General features: G+C 35.1%; 2 protein-coding genes and 1 non-coding gene across 5 annotated transcripts in view; 2 read left to right on the forward strand and 1 right to left on the reverse strand.

Annotated features, from left to right (window-relative positions):
- The window catches only part of LOC126974133 (arylalkylamine N-acetyltransferase 1-like), a 146015-nt gene extending 144988 nt beyond the window's left edge, over window positions 1-1027 (forward strand). For both annotated transcript variants that reach the window (XM_050821567.1, XM_050821566.1), the window contains exon 6: window positions 36-1027. The gene's annotated coding sequence lies outside the window, so the exon portion shown is untranslated. The remainder of the gene's footprint in view (window positions 1-35) is intronic.
- Window positions 1028-5597: 4570 nt separating this feature from the next.
- Window positions 5598-17362, forward strand: LOC126974142 (arylalkylamine N-acetyltransferase 1-like). Of its 2 annotated transcripts, none has more exons than XM_050821577.1 (5): window positions 5598-5755; window positions 7714-7834; window positions 9346-9520; window positions 12544-12746; window positions 17123-17362. In XM_050821577.1, exons 2-5 carry the CDS (start codon window positions 7767-7769, stop codon window positions 17316-17318), a joined length of 642 nt encoding a protein of 213 aa, XP_050677534.1. In that variant the 5' UTR covers window positions 5598-5755; window positions 7714-7766; the 3' UTR covers window positions 17319-17362. The 2 variants fall into 2 exon arrangements, with proteins under 2 accessions (XP_050677534.1, XP_050677535.1); XM_050821578.1 differs by having other exon boundaries at window positions 5663-5755; window positions 7721-7834.
- A 658-nt stretch (window positions 17363-18020) lies between these two features.
- Window positions 18021-18094, reverse strand: Trnaf-gaa (transfer RNA phenylalanine (anticodon GAA)). The gene has a single exon. It is a non-coding gene; the product is annotated as a tRNA-Phe (tRNA).
- Between the last annotated feature and the right edge of the window lie 744 nt (window positions 18095-18838).

Below are 18838 nucleotides of genomic sequence, written 5' to 3' on the forward strand. Positions count from 1 at the left end.
TTTTATTTTATACTAATCGCTTTTATTTTTTGCAGGAACCGATGTTGCCCTCGATAAATAAGCTTTATATGTTATTTTCAATGATCGGATTCTGTAGCTTTAAGTCTCTTTTTAAATATATTTTACGATTTCGTTTTAACAATTCAAGTTTACACTTTGAATAGGTCAATTAATTATTGTGATTTGTGATCAATTTTAGGGTAAAACATGTTAACGTTGGTCGTTACACGGAATGCTTTAAATTTGGTAAAACATTATGGCAATATGATAATTATTAACATACATTAACAAATTTTATTTTATTATTTAAAAAGTCATAGGATATATACGCATATTTAAATTAAATCAAAAAATTTCAAATGTTTTTCTTAAAATGTTGTTTTTAATCAAATTAACAATACTTGTGATATATTTTGCTAATAAGATTAATGTTTTTAATAGCTTTAATTTTACAAATTTGTTGGTTACAACAGTAATTGTTAGTAAGGCCGCATAATTTTCCTTGCTAAAATGTGACGTTATACAACTTTATAGAAGCTGTGAAAAAAACAAAGAAATAACTATATCATATAAAGGATGAGGTTCAGAAGCGAGTTTAGGTTACGTCGAGTTCGAAGAAATTGATTACTTTTTGTGCCACTAGATGGCGCTCTGATAAGTTTAAACAAAACACTATGTTAATATCGTAAGTATTAGGTTAGATGTTCCTTTAGACAATTTTACCTATTGAATATATTTTATACGTGTAAGAGTAAGCTTACAGAAGGATTTTTCTATTAACATGCTTCAAATGTTATATTATTATCTCGCAAATAAATGTGCTAGAAAAAATCCCAAATATGATACAAAATAGAAGAATTCTTCTGTATTTTGTAGTTTTAAGTATCTAATTATTATAATAATACCTATGTTAATATAAATCGATACCTATAGTCAAAAGTAATGTGATCCACTTTATTTTACATTGTTAAGTACTATCAATTATTAATCTTGTATCTGATTATTTCAATAAATCGTCGACTTTTAATTAGACTTTTATTTACGCCTTCGAAAAGAACTTATTCTTTATCCAATATGAAATAATAACATGAGTAAGATGTAAGAAACTTATACTTCCACTCCCTTGATGTGTAAAATTAAATGAAACGTTTATGTTTAAAAAAAACTATTTTGAAGAAATTTGTTCCATGTATTGGTAGAGAGCATTATCTAGTATGGTGAATCCCAGTATCTGCTCAACGTGCAGTGCAAAGCTACTCGAATAGTCGCTTGCAATTCTTCTGTTCAAAAGATATAATTAAGATTCGTGAAAATCGTAGCAGTGATCTACAGTTAACAGTGGCTAGTGAACAAACATAAACTTGTTATGCCTACTACTCGGTTGGCTCGCGTTAGTAAGTCTTTTGTTTGGCGATTTATATGCTTCTACAATATGATCCCAGAAAATGTACAAAACAAATGTGTTACGAAATTTAAAAGAATTGTTATAAAACGTTTGTGTGGGGAAAGGTTTTTATAGCATAAACGATTTTCTTAATGACACCACGGACTGGGAATAAAGCGAACACCTTCAGGCTCTTTAATTATAAATGTTTATTGTTCGATATCACGTCATTGTTATCCATATTTTATATTAAAAATAGCCCGCTGAGTTTCTTGCGCCGGTCTGAGAGGTCTGAGGCAGTCTCTTTTGAATGGGTGGTAGTTTTTGACGTTCAATAAGTGATTTTAAATCCTATTTTGAATAAAAATATTTGAATTTGAATATCACATTAGATCACATTAGTCGTACTGAAACAGGCCTGCACTGAACTTTACTAAAGCCGCTTTACAAAACATAACCATTACCAATGTCGGTTGCAAGCTAGATCTCATAACACGTTACAAACTTTAATTATATCATTTCCATCTTCTTTTAACGAGTTTTAATCATAGTGCGGATTTCAAGGCACTTTATGCCACGTACATACAACCAAACTGTGGAATGAGTTGCTTTGCGCGGTGTTTCCAGGACAATATGGCACGAGTACCTTAAAAAAAAGCGTATATCTTACTGAAAGGTCGTGGACGTTAAAATGATCGAAAAAAAAATCAGAAACAATAATAGATTTATGCAATTCAATGCAAGTCAAAATACAATTATGAATCACAACAAATATAAGGGAATCAAACCCGGCAAGGTGTGGATATGTTGCAAGAAGTAAACCATCCCATCCCAATCTGCGGACTTGGAGTGCCATGTTAATTGTATGTTCATAGAATATTGTTCTGAGTAAACGTTGGGCCTACACTCTTGACCAAGCAATAGTCGACAGAGACCTCATATAAGAGAGAGAAATGTAGTCAAGAGGAGATCCAATACAGACGACTGTGCATAGCATAGTCTCAATTCCAGACACAAGTTCGTTTCCAGTTCTCGTCGATCCTATCCCAAGAGATGTTGGCATGGCCGGTGTAAGTGGCATACCCTGTACTGTTGTCTGCATACCAATGAAAACTGCTGAATTACAGCATATCATTAATGTGCAGAAGAAACAGTGTAGGGGAAAGTACGCAGCCTTGCGGGACACCAGTGTTTATTGGTTTTTAGTCGGATAATGCACCATTAACAGCATCCACTTCTCTGATCTACCATAAAGCTAGTGACCCATTTGTATAACCTCTTCGGAAGCCCAGCATGTCTATCCCTTCCACTTAACCACTTGCGCTTATTTATGGGTAAGATATACCAGAAGATCACCAGCTGAGCGGCCAAGACGGAAACTGTCCTGGCTGATCAGCTGATGCTGCTCTAGCTAGCCCAAGAGCTGGTGGTTGATATTCAACTGCATAGCTTTGGAGAAAATGGAGGCAATGGGGTGGTAGTTAGAGGAATGCGAGCGTACACCTTGCTTAGGTATCGGATGCACTAGAGCTAAACAATTTGTTATTTTTTAAAGTCAACGTGTCAACATGTCCTGTTCAGCTCTCAGGTTGTGGCTTCATTTAAAGGATCTACTTTATAGCTGATAATCGCACGGAACGGGGGAGTTTGCGGGATAGAGTCCCGCATCGTTGATAAATTTTGTTTTCAAATTTAATTTGTGTACTAGAACTTCAGTAATTATGAAACTGTGTCTGATGAGTTGCCTAGAGCTTGAAAAGATGGGCAAGGACCAGCGCCAATTTGGGAACACATGGCCGTAGTTCTGTCGGTGAAATGCAATCGGGTCCACTCGATTTATGAATATCGCATGTGAAAACACTGGCATGCCGGCATTTTGTCTCCGGAATGTATGAGTCGCAGAAAGTGGTTGTAGTGTAGTACTTTGGTTATCCAGAGTAGAGGTGAACGTGAAATAATAAATACCTTTAATTATTTACATGTCCTTTTCTAATTGTTCTACGTATCTACTGCACTTGTTACTCTTTTGACTTTTTGAAGTGAAAACTTCTTTAACATCGCTGTGATTTGAAAGTCAATGAAACGAAAAGAGGGACAGTAAAAAGAGACAGACACATAAAATTTATAAGGTTTCGTGGGAGAAAATGAGATAGGAAGTATTATACAGTGTTATTGTACCAGGCGATCATAGTTGAAGAAGATATTGTCATGCACAATATAACGCGAGTATAACTTAATATATTCTGACATGACGTCAGAATACGACGTATTACTACATAGACACCAGGAGAACATAAGTTTGGTAGCGGTGATAGTAATGTCTTTCATGGTGGTTGAAATCATGTGTCATCCTAGCTTGCATCATTTATCGTAAATGTAAGCTGAGTCTGAATCTATATATATATATATATATATATATATAATGAAAATGGTCTTTGTTTGTGGCCCATTCATGCCTAAACCACTGATCGTATCGACATGAAACTACCACCATTCAATTTCGAAATTTATCCTAGATGGTTTATGGCTACTTATTCTTTACCTACTGTATGATGATGACGACTTACCTACTATAGACATAATTGATTCAACATAAAAACAATTTGATCTAATAAAATGATAACAGTTATTTAGGATTTTTTTTGTTTCAATACGGGACGAGACGAGCAGGACGTTCAACTGATGGTAATTGATACACTCTGCCCATTACAACGCAGTGCCGCTCCGTATTCGTGAAAAACCCAAAAAATTCTGAGCGGCACTCGTCAAGTCCCATTTGCCCAGTAATTTCACTAGCTACGGCCTTCAAATCGAAACACAGTAATGTTTACACATTACTGCTTCACGGCAGAAATAGGCGCCGTTGTGGTACTCATAATCTAGCCGGCATCCTGTGTAAAGGAGCCTTCCACTCCTGGAAATGTAAGTTCAAGAGAATTTCGACCTACTAGTTTATTATGACTTCAGATAAATGACATTTAGGTGGGTAACAATTCAATTTTGTCGATAGTACCGTCATTGTCCTTGATGCTATAAAACCAAACTTTAAGCGCCTGATTAATATTGATTGCAAAGTGTACGCTGTACTGTTTTACTAATTTTTCCTTCAAGTGTCAATGAACCCTCGATGTGAAAGTGAGTATTATATTTATTTTATTGTTTAACAAATTAATATTTATTGTATTTAAGTACATACTTTAATTAAAATCATAAATGGTATTATTATAATTGAATTATAGACAATAAATCAACACATTCCAGATTAACTTAACATACATACCATAAATAAATATTTACCACACGTGTAACAGTGCTGAAAATAACACAACAAATAGCGACACACAGCTGTCTGCTTTTGCTGCTTAAGTCTAATAAACGTGTTCGTATTACTAAATTTAGGTGAGGATGCAAATCTGCTTTTAGAAACCCACTGGAAAAAAACATTTGACTTTGAAACAATTCTAAGAACGTTAGCAGCGAACCGTTTGGAGACCTTTGTTCATAATATGCTTTTACCACCAACAATTCGACAAATCTTACTGCCAAAGATACGGTAAATTAATATTATCCATAATATCTTGTTAACCATAATACCTTACCTAACCAACTATCTAGAATCATTTAGAAATAATCATTGTTTGATTCCAAAACCAAAGTTTTTTTATATGACCGTAAGGGACTGCACGAGCAGGATGTTTAGCTGGAGGTAATTGATATGCCCTGCCCATGACAATGCAGTGTCGCTCTTGAAAAGCCCAGAAATATCTGACTACGATTGCGCTCGTCACCTTAAGACATAAGATGTCAAGTCTTATTTGCCCAGTAATTCCACTAGCTACGGCTCCCTTCAGACCGAAACACAATAATGCATACACATTACTGCTTCACGGCAGAAATAGGTGGCGTTGTGGTTCCCATAATCTAGCCGGCATAGTGTGCAAAGGAGCGACCCACTGGTTATAATATAATATATAATTTTGACACATTTTTACACAAATTATCTTGCCCCAAATTAAGCCTATAGCCTTTGTTATTATGGGTTGTAAAATCTAGCCTATCCATACTTAACCATAGAATAATTCTAAGACTCAAACGATAAAAGCTTAAAAAATCGGCTCCTAATACCAATATGTTTTGGTAAGGATGTACACTTCTTAGCCTTAGAATATAATAGCATAACTTCGTGTATTTTACGTATTATTGCAGTAACATAGTACAAAACTATTGAAGTACGGAGTGGTTACGCTATTCATATCAGCTAGATAAACTAAAAACATCAAACGCGAACTGATATCTGTAAACAACGGACGTCCGAAGCGCGAATCTACGACGAAAATGTTTACATTTCGCCTCTAAATGTCACGTGTTAAGGTATGACTGTTTAATTGCTTGTATGACCTTGCCTATGAGATCTCTAAAACCAGTTTTTTCTATGCATCATAATAATATAATCTTATCGTGTTGCCGTATATGTGGTTCCATAAATATTTACATGTAGAGCGATTGAAATTTAGAAATAGATTGTTTTTAATCTTTAGCAGAATTCATCTTTGGTTTTATTTTATCTTTGTTAACTATTATCAAGTTCTTTACGTGTTGTACTTTATTACAAACCAATGCAAAATATTTAACGTACTTTCTAGTTTTAGGAGATTGTTTCCTCTGTAATATGAATTTCCAATTATGTTTATTTAATGACAGATAAAAGAAAACTAACACGATTCGTTTCATAAAAAATAAATAACAGTAAAAATATATAATAAAACTATACAAATATGATTTTCAGACCACTATGTTCAATTAAATATCACAAAATGTTAAAATTAAGCAAGTTTTTATTATTATTATTTCCTTTCAAAACGTAGAGGTAAATAATTGTTGTAATAACTCCCTAGGGATATAAATAATAACTTAAATTTGATACGTTGAAAATTCAAATACGTACCAATATTACTTAGATAATTTATAGGTTCGTCTAAATAGAGTCTCTTGCTGTTAGACAACCGATATAAACAGGCGAGGAATATTAGTTTAGTGTGCGTGACAAGTTACGTCTTACACTCGCGATCTGTATGACACTTTGTGTTAGTGTGCGTGAATTTCTCAAAATAGAGGTTAGTTCTAAACCCAATTTTTTTCAACTATTTCACAGCTGTCATAGTCTATCTAAACATATAAATGATCTAAGCAATATGATATAACGTACCTACTGTTTTATGTGCTGGTGTCGAGTGGACCTTAAAGTGGTTTTTTTTTTGTTTTTATCTCCATTAAGTACTAGGACAGGCAAAGGGTTAGGGTAAAGGAAAAACAATAAGGCGCTGTTGTAAAGAATTTTCTTAATGAAACTCTTTCAATAATTGTTGATACTACAATATTATAAGTTCAGATGCTTTTGAATTATGAACTGTCAAAAAATCAAAAATAATATCAAAAAATTAATCGAAGGCCTTCAATATTATTTTCTAATATTTAATTACAAATTAATGTTTTAATTAACTAATGATTTTACTATTGAAAGTTACAGTATTCACCTGTGGAATAAAGCCTGTATTAAGTCTTTGGTGGCTTCACTCCCTATCCTCACTTAGGACTCTACCTAACCTCTCACTTAGAACTCTACCTAACATAAATCTCTCGATTCGCTTACGAGTTCAAAACTAGTAACTAGAGTCCTTCGTTATGTTACGATTTAATATAACCTCCATGACGTATTTCAGTACTACTGCCTTAGTATTTAATCTACTATTATTGAAATAATTATGAAACTAAGATATTAAAAAATACAAAAAAGGGTGTGTGTACTTATAGCACGCACGCACGCAAGAAGTTATACTTCTTTTGCCTAACAAAGCAAGAATCCTTAAAATTATTTATATATACGTTTGTAGAAAGAACCTTATTGTAAAAGTCTTGCAACGATGGCTTTGACAATTAATTATTAAATAACGAATATGGCTGTGCGGGCTTGAACCCATTGCCTATCCTAAATCATGGACAAAGAAACCAAAAAAAAAATAACGAATGTCGCAAACATCAGAAAATTTTAGAAACCAACTTCACCCTGCAATGCATGACAAAAGGCCAGGTTTATTACTTTAGTGTGCATGACTGCTACGGTTTACACGTCAGTGACGTTGATTTAGTGTGCGTGCGTTGCTGAAAATAGAAGGTAACTGTTCGTAGCTATTAATTTCGACGTGCTTACAGCTGTGGCAGTCTTTTATTTTCTCATTTAATTGACATCGTTTGATTGATTTGAAATTATTGACATTTCAAAGCAAGTCACTATAACAAATGAAAATATGTAAATTATCAAAAAATTTCAGATTACAGATAAAACCACGAAAACGACACCGGACAATATAACAGAACTGATAGTATGACAACCTTTAAAGTTGAACGAATTGTGGAAGTTGACACTGAAAATGTAATGAAATTATTGAGACGGTAAGTACTTTGGCAGTTATCGTAACAAATTTATTTATTTATTTAAATTTACTTATTTTACCAGTCCTTTGCACAGGAAGCCGGCTAGATTATGGGTAGCACAACGGCGACTTTTTCTGCTGTGCAGCAGTAATGTGTAAACATTTCTGTGTTTCGGTCTGAAGGCCGTAGCTAGTGAAATTACTGGGCAAATGAGACTTAACATCTTATGTCTCAAGATGACGAGCGCAATTGTAGTACCGCCCCGAATTTTTCGGATTTTTCAAGAATCCTGAGCGGCACTGCATTGTAATTATCAGGGCGTATCAATTACCATCAGCTGAACGTCCTGCTCGTCTCGTCCCGTATTTTCATAAAAAAAAAGGTATATCATGTATGAAGCGTTGCCCGATTTTGTTGGGACAACCCTATTTTAACGTAGAATGTAAATTTCCCACATTACAGACAGTGCTCATTGGTAAGGCTCGGGGGCATAATACATATTATCATATGAAATCGATCCATTTAATTATAAATACTTTTGAGAGTACAAAAGAAAAAACAATAAAAGTTAAAACTAAAACATGCTTTAATAGGTAAGGTATTGTTTTATTATTATTAAAAAAAACCGCTGTTAATATAGATATAGAATGAATTATGCAGACAAAAAAATATTTTCCAATTTATAACTCCTTGCTATGAATGTTTTGTTTTACTTCAAATATTTTTAATTAATTTTTCCTAAATTAAATCGTATGGATAAATTATTAAATTTAACTGAAGGATAAAGATTAATTGGTTTCGAAAAAGCTGGGCGTCATAAGTAGAGCACGGCAATACTTCAAGCCGGCCCACATTTTAGCGCTGTACAAAGCGCAGGTCCGGCCACATATTGAGTATTGCTGTCATCTCTGGTCTGGCGCACCCCAGTATTAGCTCGCGCCCAGTATGACCGCGTGCAACGCAGACCAGCTCGAATTGTCGGGGACGCAGTACTCGGTGAACGGCTGAATCACTTGCCGTTGCGTAGAGACATCTCTTCATTGTGTGTCTTCCACCGCATTTATCACGGGGAGTGTTCCGAAGAGCTGTTTCACCTGATTCCTGCCGTTGTATGCCGGAAATGCCGATTTCATCCCTACCATCTGGATATGTGGCGGTCCTCCACAGTGCGGTTTTCAAGGAGCTTTCTTCCACGTACTACAAAGCTGTGGAATGAACTTCCTTGTGCGGTGTATCCAAGATGATACGACATGGGTACCTTCAAAAACAGCGCGTACACCTTTCTTGAAGGCCGGCAACGCTCCTGTGATTCTTCTCGTGTTGCAAGAATGTGGGCGGCGGTGATCACTTAACACCAGGTGACCGGTACGCTCATTCGTCCTCCTTTTCCATAAAGCGAGCAAACATTTCATCCTTAAAGTGGATTACAATATGATTGACCATCACCGCGTAATGATTATCTTTAACAAAATATCTGCTAGCCCATAAGAAGGATTGCTATATTATAAGAAAGTAATCTTTAATTACAGGACGTTCTTTATCGACGAACCTCTAAATAAAGCAATCGGCTTATGCGAGCCTGACGGCTGTCCCGAACTTGAAGATTATTGCTTGAAAACTTTGCCAGGACTGTCACATAAAGCTCTGGACGAAGATGGCAACATTGTTGGCGTTTTAATCAATGGAGTGACACCAGTAGCTGAGGTAAGTGAATTAATATGATTTCTTAGACCTTCTTCCAGTTACTCTCCAACTAGTGAAGGCTGTCAGCTCCAATTATTACACTTATTTTTTGGCGAGGCTGATAAGCTAAGCTACGACTTCTTCCTACGTCCAACAGCTTTTTTTTTATGACAGTAAGAGACGAGACAAGCAGGACGTTCAGCTGATGGAAATTGATACTCTGAGTGGAACTACAATTGCACTCGTCACCTTGAGACAAGATGTTAAGTCTCGTTTCTCCAGTAATTTCACTAGCAACACAATAAAGCTTATACATTACTGCTTCACGCAAAAAGGCGCAGTTGTGGTACCCATAATCTAGCCGGCATCCTGTGCAAAGGAGCCCACTGGTGAGGACTTCGGTAAGGCTGATAAGCTCCGCGACACGTGCGACTCTGATCCATTCCCGGATATTGCGCAGTCAAGACTTCTCCCTTCTCTATCATTAGCCTCACCACACACTTTCGCTTTCCTTCCATTACATTCGTTTGCCGTTGATCATTATTGAGACACTTTTTTTTACACAAATTATCTTGCCCTAAGTTGCAAGACAAGTATATATTTAATACTATATACTTACATAAACATACATATAAGCACCCATGACTCGGAAACAAACATCCATATTCATCATATGAATGCTTGCACCTACCGGGATTAGAACCCGGGACCTCTAGCTTAGTAGGTAGGATCACTAACCACTCAGCTATACAGGTCGTCTATTATAAGAGGTCTTACCGGGTATAACAGCTTCCCTAAACCTGTTGCGTATTGTAACGATTGGTGTCATTCTACTACTTGTGCATCACTTACCTGACAGCTTGTTCTTGTATCCATTCCAGGAACACCACAGGACCGTTATGAGACAGTTATTGGCCTTTATGTCACTAAGAATATTGTTAATGGATCTGGTAACATCATGGCAGGAAGTTGATTTCATACTTTGGTAGTAGATTATACTATAAGCAGGTGGTCTAAGGGGCACCTCGCGGTGCAGAGGCCATTTTCCAGCGAGAAGGACTCTTTCATTTAGATTTCTCTTATGTTTATTTTTTTATGAAAATAAGAGACGAGAGCAGCTGGACGTTCAGCTGATGGTAATTGATACGCCCTACCCATTACAATGCAGCTCAGGATTTTTGTAATACCCAAAAATTCTGATCGGCACTACAATAGCGCACGTCACCTTGAGACATAAGATGTTAAGTCTCATTTGCCCAGTAATTTCACTAAACTAGTTCAGAGAACACGTGCTCTTTTCAGTCGTTTTGGCCGGTTAGACACATGGAGCTCATGAGCAAGCTTGTTCGGGTGGACTTCTAAACGAGTTCTATATTCATCTCGAGTAGCCGCAATTTCTTGCTTGACTAGTGGACTCTTTGTGTACTGGTGGACCTTATCGTTGGTTATGAACCATGGCGCTTTTACGATACTAGTTGTAAATGGAACAGCCGGACTGCATTCGCTTTGGAACTTGACAAAGCGTTGGGATCATTATTTCCAACACGTAATGTGTGAATCCCGGGGACTATCTTAAGTTTGGCTTAGTCCCCTGATGTCCAGTTATAGTTCAAGTCGCTTAAAAAAATATTCAAATAGGTCAACGAGTGACACTTATAAACGTCAAAATCGAATTACATTTTACCATTTAATAGCACTTCGGAAATGTTGAGCTGTAATGCGAAGAAGTGCCAGGAAACGTTTTATATGCATGTATACATTTTTTTACGTACACTCATGCAATTGTATGCAACCAAAATACACAAACGTATCGATTTAAATTAAATAATGTAAATAAATCATAAAAGCCTTATTTATTTACATAGTTATATCTGTGGGAGGCTACTTTGCACAGGATGCCGGCTATATATTATGGGTACCACAACGGTGCCTATTTCTGCCGTGAAACAGTGTGTAAGCTTAACTGTGTTTCGGTCTAAAGGGCGCCGTAGCTAGTGAAATTACTGGGCAAATGAGACGTAATACCTTATGTCTCAAGTTGACGAGCGCAATTGTAGTGCCACTCCCAATTTTTGGTCTTTTCAAGAATCCTGAGCGGCATTGTATTTTAATGGGCAGAGCGTATCAATTGGTCAACGTCCTGCTCGTCTCATCCCGTATTTTCATAAAACAAAAATACATTACATGTATCAATCGACGCACACTATAGAAATAGATAAATAGTCACACGCGAACATCTAATATATAATGAAAAAATGAAATTTCGTGTGCATATCGGGTACATCTTAGAATAGGCCAACATCTATTTTTGATACCCCTAAATGATAAGGGTAACCCACGCCTAAATATTTATTTTATTTTATTGTCATTTTTTTATTTTATTTTAATATGAAATACATACAACTTCAAGTTTTCGCCCGTCTACGATCTACAACTATTTTTGAATCGCGATTTTTATATAATTCTGTTCCATGGACAGATCCGCTATAGGGTTGCAAGATGGCAATCGTAAACAATAATTGTAGTACGATATATTTGATAGGTCTGAGAAGTGGTGCATCAATCTTTTATACCCCAAATTTTTTTTTAATTACTTTATATGGCCATACAACGTCTGCTGGGTCAGCTAGTAATATATAATATATAATTAACAATAAAAGCTTAGTACTTGTGCCTCAACAAAAAGAGAGCATCTTCTATTAGTAGAAGTATATCTACTTCGTATGAAATAACTTAATAGTTATTGTATTGAAATATATATATAGAAAATCATTTTTGACGACCCTTACAGTCCAGTGGTTAGTGGCCATGCCTACTAAGCTAGAGGTCCTGGGTTCGAATCCCGGTTGGTGCAATCATTTATATGATGAATATGGATGTTTGTTTCCGAGTCATGGATGTTTATTTGTGTTTATGTGTATTTAAGTAAGTATATTGTATTAAATATATCGTTGTCTTGCACCCATAGAACAGGCTATGCCTAGTTTAGGCTAAGATAATTTGTGTAAAAGTGTGTCAATATTATTATTATTATTCATTTGTAGGATCACGAGCTGAAGATATTGTTAGAAAATTGTAAAAATCCAAAATTCAAGAAAGTATTACAAATACTAGTACTAAGAGATAAAGAAGCACGTATTTGGGAGAAATATCCACAGGAAAAAGATATGCTTGAAGTGAAAATAGCAGCAACAGCACCAGAAGCCAGAAATAGAGGCGTTATGACGATCCTGACACACGAAGCTGAGTGAGTTGTTCTCATATCTATAATTATCATTGACTTATCGAATATTTAACTTTGTAATCATAAAAAAAACATTAAAAAAAATACTTACATAATTAACATAAATAAATCAATTTTCCATAATATAATTTCGGAACAACTTGTGATAAAAATCGTAACTATCGTTGACTTTTCTGTCCCAATAGTCTTATCGATGGTAACTCACCTTATCCGTACACGCTGTCTGTCAATAGGAGGACGTATAGCTTACCAGCGATAGAAGTTCGTATGAAAATTGCAATTCACGCGTTTCAATATAAGGCGATAAGAGTGACCAATCGGGTATATTGGGACAGCTTCAGATTATTGGCAGCTAATTACTGACAGTAGAAGGTAGTAATTTATCTCTATCTGTAAACAGGATATTGGGAATGGCCGTTATCCGACCACGTTAGGGTGATTAATATTTTGTTTCCTAAATATATAATTTGTTCGTTTGAAAATTTTAATTATTTACTTTAAATTTTAGAATTCGTTTTTACGATTAAGGTTAGATAGCTTTATTCGTGTAATCATTTTAATGTCGCCATTACAGATAGCGCCACAATATAATGATGAAATATTATGACAGACAACATATGAAGCTATAACAAGCTATGAAGAACGTTGCAAGCGCTTCCACCTTCTACTACTTAAAGCTCGTAGAGATATTTCTGATATAATCACCTTAATCAAAATACTAAGAAATATGATTGTCTGTTCTATTTTACTGACGAAATTCTGTCTAGCAGCCCCTAGTAGAATGTTAAGAAAAGCCTATCTTTGCTGTACCATTCTGTCGCACGAACTACAGAAGAAACATATTTATTTTAAGAGCTATGCAGTAATTCAACCATTTTTGTGACATGGATAGTACCGATCTTTTTTCCAGCTCGAGCTCCAGTATTACTTTAATTAAAGCCCATTTGGTAAAACCATTTAGCAGTGATTAACAAATTAACATTAGGAACGAAGTTACTCCTTTTTGATCATGCTTTCAACTGGCGATAGGAGTGCGAGAAGTTTTATTTAATAATTTTATGAAGTTTAATTTAATAATTTTTAATTATACTTGTGTTGTTTGTTTGTAATTAATATGTTAGATTTAATAATATTATACTTGTTCCTATGTACATGTGGAAGCCTATTATTAGCTCGAATGAATTATGTTTGTTAATTATTTTAATGTATGTACAACTAGCTGTTGGCTCTCTTAAAAATATTAAAAAAAATGGCTTAAGGTGAGCAATTTTTAATGCAGGAGCTAATTCCAAGCGAACAGCTCGGTCCCTTGACTTCGCCTCGGTCAATATAGACACGTTCTTCCATCATCCAGCGCAAGTTTGTGCATCTATAAAAGATTTGATTTCGCGGCTAATAGTTTAACTTCCTTAAAATTAAGACGAGAACATAAGGATCAAATATTTTTATATAAATTAGTCAATGGGTTGATCGATAGTCCTTATTTATTGAACGAAATCAAATATGTGGCACCAAAACCTTTAATGCGAAATTGTCGGCAGAAGTAACACATTTCATCTTTCACATGTTAATTGTAACTACTACAGATATAAGTTTCTCCAAAGGTCATGCGATAGGTATAACAATAAATACCAACATATTGATATATTCTTTTATAAGTACAGAGGGTTTGTATCTGAAATCAGGAAATGTGTCTAATTCGTTCTTCGAGGGCAGCTGCAACCCTTACCTTTAACTATAACTTTACTGTTGTACGCGATCGAGAAATTAAACTAGTAATTATGGAATTACATGTTTGCGAAAAGTTTGCTAGCTTATTATATTGGAACGAAGTTCCTTACGGCAGGCTTGGAGGAGATAGGGATTTTGCTGCGGGACCGAACTGAAAAAAATGTTATAGTAAAACCGTATAAAAAAGTACGTGGAATTAAACCGTTAAATGAGACGTGCGCAGGCGCGACAGTCGTATACACAAGCGAGTAGTGTATTTTTGTAATTATTTCTATTTCTATGTAATTTTATGTTGTCAAACAAAAATAAAGAGACACATTTTGTTATTTTGATTGATAATTTGGATAACGATTTTTTTTTTATTTTACGTAATTTATTATTTCTATTTTTTTTTCTATTTTCTATTTCTATTTTTATTTTATTTTACGTAATTTATTATTCTTATTTTACGTAATTTATTTTTTTATTACACACGAGTCAATTTGTGTGCCACTAGAAATTATTTTTAACAAGTGCCTGTCAACAGGCTGTTTCCCCAGACTCTGGAAATCGGCCTACATTATACCCATTTTTAAATCTGGAGCAAGAAATGACATAGAAAACTATCGTCCCATTTCTATCCTCTCTACAATTCCCAAAGTACTAGAAAGGCTATTGCACCGTCATGTCCTCTCCAGCTTTAAAAATGTTATTATTGATCAACAACACGATTTTGTTGCCGGAGATCAACTCTCACCAATCTTCTCGTATTTACCAACTTCATTTTCACCGGCTTAGATTGTAAAACACAAATAGACACTATATACACAGACTTCCAGAAGGCTTTCGACAAGGTTGACCATGTATTAATCTTACAGAAGCTTTCTTTCAATGGCATTAAAGGTAACCTCTTGAGGTGGTTTGCGGCCTATCTGCAGGACCGCATTCAGTCGGTAATTGTTAATGGATATCGTTCCTCTCCAGTTCGCGTGGCATCCGGTGTACCGCAGGGCTCTATTCTTGGACCCTTGCTCTTCACTATTTTTATCAATGACATATCTCAGTGCTTTTCACATTGCCATTATTTACTTTACGCTAACGATTTAAAGCTGTACAAACAGTTACTTGTCCATCTGACGCTGTCCGTATTCAGGAGGATCTTAACAGACTTGATGCATACTGCACACGTAATAAACTATACTTGGCATACAAAAAGTGTAAAAATATCGTGTTCACCAGAAATAAAAATATTATCACGACTCATTTTCAGCTCGGCAATCAACAGCTGACGTCAGTTTTTACCATCAAAGATCTGGGTATTCATTTAGACCGCACACTAACCCTCGGCACCCATATAGACCATATTCTAAATAGCTCTCTTCGCATGCTAGGCTTTATTACACGTGTGTCCAAGCAATTTAAGGACAAGTGTACTTACACATATCTTTATAAGTCCCTCGTGCGACCCCAACTAGAATATGCAAGCCCAATATGGAATCCTTTTTACTGGATCCACGAAACTAGAGTCGAGACTGTTCAAAAAAGTTCTTACGCACATTAAATTATCGTGTAAAAGGAAATCGAGCCCACTATAATGATTTGTTGCTTGAATACAACTTTCTTCAGCTATGTCAGCGCCGCACTATAACAGACTTTGTAACTTCAAAGAAAATATATACTGGTGAGCTGACATCTTCTGAGCTCTTCAGTCTCGTAGGCTTTCACGTCCCAGCCAGGTCTCTCCGCACATGCATTACTTTTGAGCTATCGTCCCCAAGAACAAACATTGGGTTTCGCGCGCCATTACACAGAATGTGTAAATCTTACAACAATAGTTTTCTCGACATCGACATATTTTCGTGCTCCCCTGCTGTGTTCAGACACAGTTTAGAATTAAAATTAAAATCGTTCTTATCGTTGCCCCAAGTTTAGTTTTAATTAATTTCATTTGTCTACATCTTTTAAATTAGTTACTTCTGTGAATGTTTGCGTTTTGTGACTGTATACCTTTGATTTTTCTTTTTGTTATTATTGTATTTGTGAAACATGTGTTTGGACGCATCTACATTTATATTTTGTATCTCTTTCCTATATTGTTCAGTTCTTGTGATGTGTTTGTTATGTTTCCTTGTAATAATAAATAAATAAATAAATAAATAAATTTCCTAAAATACTGAATTTCCTAAATACTTTCCTGTACTTAAATAAAAACTAATCTGCAAAATTTAAGAGAAAAATCAAGAAAACCTACATAAAATTGAACACTATTTTTTTTACAAATTGTGTCGTTTCTACATGAAGCCGAAGGAACTTCGTTCCGACCTGGAGTCCCACGACACCACATCTTTTATAATATATTTATATAAATTAAAATAGGATATGACATTACCTCAGACCTGAGAAGAACGGGCGCAACAAACTCAAGGGGGTTTTTTTCTTCATCATTTTACAAAGTAATGTTGTACAATTAGACTTATCATTTAATAGCCTGAGGGCGGTCGTTCCATTCCCAATCTGTGGAATCATTAAGAAAGTCATTTATGTTATAGTAACCTTTACCACACAAACGTTCTTTAAAAATTCTTTTGAATATCGTAGTACTTTTGTTTTGAACATTTTCTGGGATCTTGTTGTAAAAGCATTATGTAATGTACTTATTCTGCCAACAGGAAAACAGCTAAGGAAAATGGCATTAAGCTGATAAGAATGGACACATCGAGTGCATATTCTTCCAGCACCGCCGAAAGACTTGGCTTCACGTGTCTCTACAGTAAACCGTATGCAGAAATATTGTTGGATGGCAACCCTGTTATACTACCAGATCCGCCACATGTGAACGACAAAGTGTTTGTAAAACAATTGTAGTGTTGCTATTGTAATAAAATAATTGAGATTAATGTGTTGCCAAACTGTGACCTTGTTATAATTACGCCAAGTCCACGTCCAGCGAAAGAACGTTGGAGAGTGAAAGAGAAATAGTGAGTCGACTAAAGGCGAGTGAATGAGATGGGCGACCCTTCGCTGGCTTTCGTTCGCTCTTGTTCATCGAATGTGGATAATGCCTGAAATATAAAAATAAAGAAAAACAAACGCTTTAAATTTAAATAAAACACTATTAAAGGATTAAAACGCGTGTAATTCTGTGTTTTTACATTAGATTTTTGCGTACTGCAGATTAAATGAAAATTTCATCTGAAAACGAGATCTGGAAAGGTCTTGAAACATCGAAACACAAAAATAAAAATGTAACTCTTACGCAAAAATCAAGTTACAATTACACGCGTTTTAATTCTTTAAAAAGAGTTTTATACAAAAGTTTTACACTCGCGTTTACAAAGAAAATACTAAACGCTTTAAAATATAGAATATCATTTAAATGTAAATGAGTTACAAAAATTATAATAAACCAGTGGACTTTATATCACTACTGGACGGACTCTCCATATTATATGAAATCTGAGCACTACTGAGCATTATTTTGTGGGTGGTGAATGATGCTTAGCTCTCACGCTCGGCTTCGTAACGCTCGGGGGAATACACAAATAAAATTTGTAAAACAAAATTTTATGAACGATGCGGGACTCGAACCCACGACCTCTGGCGTTTCGTGCCAGTGCTCTAACCAACTGAGCTAACCGTTCGAAAGCCACAACCTGAGAGTTGAACAAATAATACAAGATTTTGTGACGATACGTCACTCGAACATCGTTCATAAAATTTTGTTTTTCAAATTTTATTTGTGTATTAATCCTAGTGGTGAGGGTTATCACTTTTAAACATAACAAATTGCTCGGGGAAATTTTACTTGATAAAAATTTCCAGAGCTATTTATTATTATTTTAATTTTTCACTTCCACGCACTATTTCTAGTTCTTTTTTCTTTAAGAAATGAATGAACAAATTTTCGAAGCGAATTGTAGATAACATTTATATATTTTTTACAAATACTTAAGAATTAAGATTTTTGTAAAATTAGGTCGACCGTAGGTTCGGTTTTTGTTACATTTGAAATATTTTTAGGTGAATAATTACTACATAACTATAAGGGTAAAATACGATTAATGATTGACGAAGATCAAAATACGAAATACGAATTCGAAAAGTCGAATTTACAAAAATGATGAAAAAATAGATGTGTTTATGGTCATTTTTAAATGCAATACTAAGCATGCTGAGGGGTAGGGAATAAAATATTTTAAATATCGCCGTGGACTGACTAGGATTGTAAACACCACAACCAACCCTACAATACGTTATACGTCATTACGTATAACGTATTGTAAGCAAGAGTTTATCGCAAACAGCGTAGCAACATGATCAACACATTTGTTGATCATGTTGCTACGCTGCAAATGGGCATTTATTTAACTGATTTTCTTTTGTTT

The sequence above is a fragment of the Leptidea sinapis genome, chromosome 31 (genome assembly GCF_905404315.1).
Source record: "Leptidea sinapis chromosome 31, ilLepSina1.1, whole genome shotgun sequence".
NCBI lineage: Eukaryota > Metazoa > Arthropoda > Insecta > Lepidoptera > Pieridae > Leptidea > Leptidea sinapis.

What these genes read in the sequence shown, in the direction of transcription:
- LOC126974142 (XM_050821577.1), top strand. Translation starts at nt 7,767, where the DNA reads ATGACAACCTTTAAAGTTGAACGAATTGTGGAAGTTGACACTGAAAAT. An exon ending in GTAATGAAATTATTGAGACG is followed by an intron (nt 7,835 to 9,345) that starts GTAAGTACTTTG and finishes CTTTAATTACAG; the next exon opens with GACGTTCTTTATCGACGAAC. An exon ending in GAGTGACACCAGTAGCTGAG is followed by an intron (nt 9,521 to 12,543) that starts GTAAGTGAATTA and finishes ATTCATTTGTAG; the next exon opens with GATCACGAGCTGAAGATATT.